This window comes from Triticum aestivum, chromosome 2A (assembly GCF_018294505.1).
Source record: "Triticum aestivum cultivar Chinese Spring chromosome 2A, IWGSC CS RefSeq v2.1, whole genome shotgun sequence".
Lineage (NCBI taxonomy): Eukaryota > Viridiplantae > Streptophyta > Magnoliopsida > Poales > Poaceae > Triticum > Triticum aestivum.
The window spans coordinates 49,820,147-49,821,947 of NC_057797.1; the positions used below are offsets into that span (position 1 = coordinate 49,820,147).

The window sequence follows — 1,801 nt, forward strand, 5'->3', positions numbered from 1 at the left end:
GGATCGTCATCGACGAGTAGATCGCCACTACCTTTTCCCCCTTTCAGTCCTGTCTTGTGTTTCAGTTCCAGCCCAGCTCGATCCTTGCTTTCAGAGTTTCAGTTTCAGGGCAACTCTTGTTTGCTTTTCTCAAACTAAATCAAATCAAATCAAATCAAATCAGGTGCCATGGGAATCTCTCTTTCTTTCTTTCTTTCTTCTTTCGTTGGAATTATTCAACATCAGTCTGAACTTCGGCAGTGTATGCCTCTGAACTTTATCGGTGTATATGCCTTGTTTGCACTAGTAATATACTGCCATATGTAAAGATGTTTTGGTAGGCCGGTGAAACAGAGGTAATAATATACTGCTCTATGTCTCTGTAAAGTTGTTCTTCTGTTAGAGTATGCTCAGAAGTCAGAACTTAAACCTGACTGTTTACTGCGCACGCAGGTGAAAGATGAAAATTGTGGTCAACCGTTAATTTCAACAGCAATCAAAATCACCAATTGGTCAAAGGCCAGTATGAACAAATCAACAGAGCGACCAGATAAAATTTTGCAAATTGCGGTGAAGATAAATTACGTCCAGTACAAGCCAACTTCCTTTATTATTATTATCACACCATGACAGCAACCACGAAGACATACAAGCAGCAGCAGTGAAGACGCAGCCGCCGTGAAGGCGCCGCGTCGCCATCACCGGCCGGTTCGATCGGCTATTTAGCTATACTACGTACGTTCACCAGACACGCAAACAAGAAACAACAGGCCAGGGAAAGCAGAGGATGAAGAAGAATTGAAGCAACGTCAGCCCATGCGTACGCCCAAGTGGTTGTGGGCGTCGTCCAGCTTGGCTTTGGCTTGGCTCAGGCGGCTAGAGGGCGAGGACGAGGCCGGGGAGGGAGTTGCGGGCGCGGTCGGGGCGGCGGCTCTGCCAGACGCACTTGGACGCGGCGGCGGCGGCGAGGCGCGTGACGGTGAGGTCGGTGTTGAAGTACTCGCGCAGCTGGGTGATCACCCCATCGGAGCCCACGGTCCAGGCGTGCACCCAGTAGGCCGCCTTGGTGTCCTCGCCGGCGGCCGAGACGCCCTCGGCGATGACGGTGGAGCCGAAGGCGTCGACGGAGCGCGGCTGGAAGCGGAAGGAGGAGGAGCTGGAGCCGGTGAGGAGGCGCATCATGTGCTGGTGCGCGGGCGGGCCATGGAACCACCACTCGAGGTCGGGGGCGAGGAGGGAGTGCACGGCGGCGTGGTCGCGGCCGTTGAGCGCCTCGTAGAGGCGGAGCACCAGGAACTTGTTGCGCTGCTCCTCGGTCTCGTGCCCGCGCGCGGAGGCGAACCCGCCCTCCAGCTGATCCAGGTTAGCCAGCTCCTCCCGAGGTTTCCGGCCGCTCCTCCTGTCGGAGACGAAGAAGAAGGCGGCGACGGCGACGGCGGCTCGACCTCAACTACTACTTGGTGCTCGAGATCGTCTCGGCGAGAAGCAGCGAGATACGATAGGCTCCGAGAGATTGGAGTGTTCGGGCGGCGTGGGGCGCGTTTTATAGCGGGTGCGCGCGATGATGGAGCGATGGGCCCGTGCGTGCGCGCCAGGGTGGACGGCAACTAAATCGGGTTGGGCCCCACTGCTGAGTCGGATGATGGGTGCTGGTGCGTGGGACCCACCGACAGGGAACCAATCAGAGTGAAAATTGACGGATTTGCCCCTTTTTTAAATCTTTAACACAAAATGAACAGGTTTCAAAAGGTATTCAAAAAATGGCCCATATCGACATGGGCTTGGGGTGTCATGCTAAATAGTAAGGCGCCTCAAGCTGGGT

At 55.2% G+C, this 1,801-nt stretch overlaps 1 protein-coding gene across 1 annotated transcript; it reads right to left on the reverse strand.

The window, feature by feature from the left end:
• Positions 1-565: 565 nt before the first annotated feature.
• LOC123187384 (wound-induced protein 1) lies at positions 566-1,508 on the reverse strand. The gene has a single exon (XM_044599237.1). It carries the CDS (start codon positions 1,159-1,161, stop codon positions 856-858), a length of 306 nt encoding a protein of 101 aa, XP_044455172.1. The 5' UTR covers positions 1,162-1,508; the 3' UTR covers positions 566-855.
• Between the last annotated feature and the right edge of the window lie 293 nt (positions 1,509-1,801).

Bases quoted from the DNA above. Each gene is read 5' to 3' on its own strand.
- LOC123187384 (XM_044599237.1), bottom strand. From the start codon at position 1,161: ATGATGCGCCTCCTCACCGGCTCCAGCTCCTCCTCCTTCCGCTTCCAG.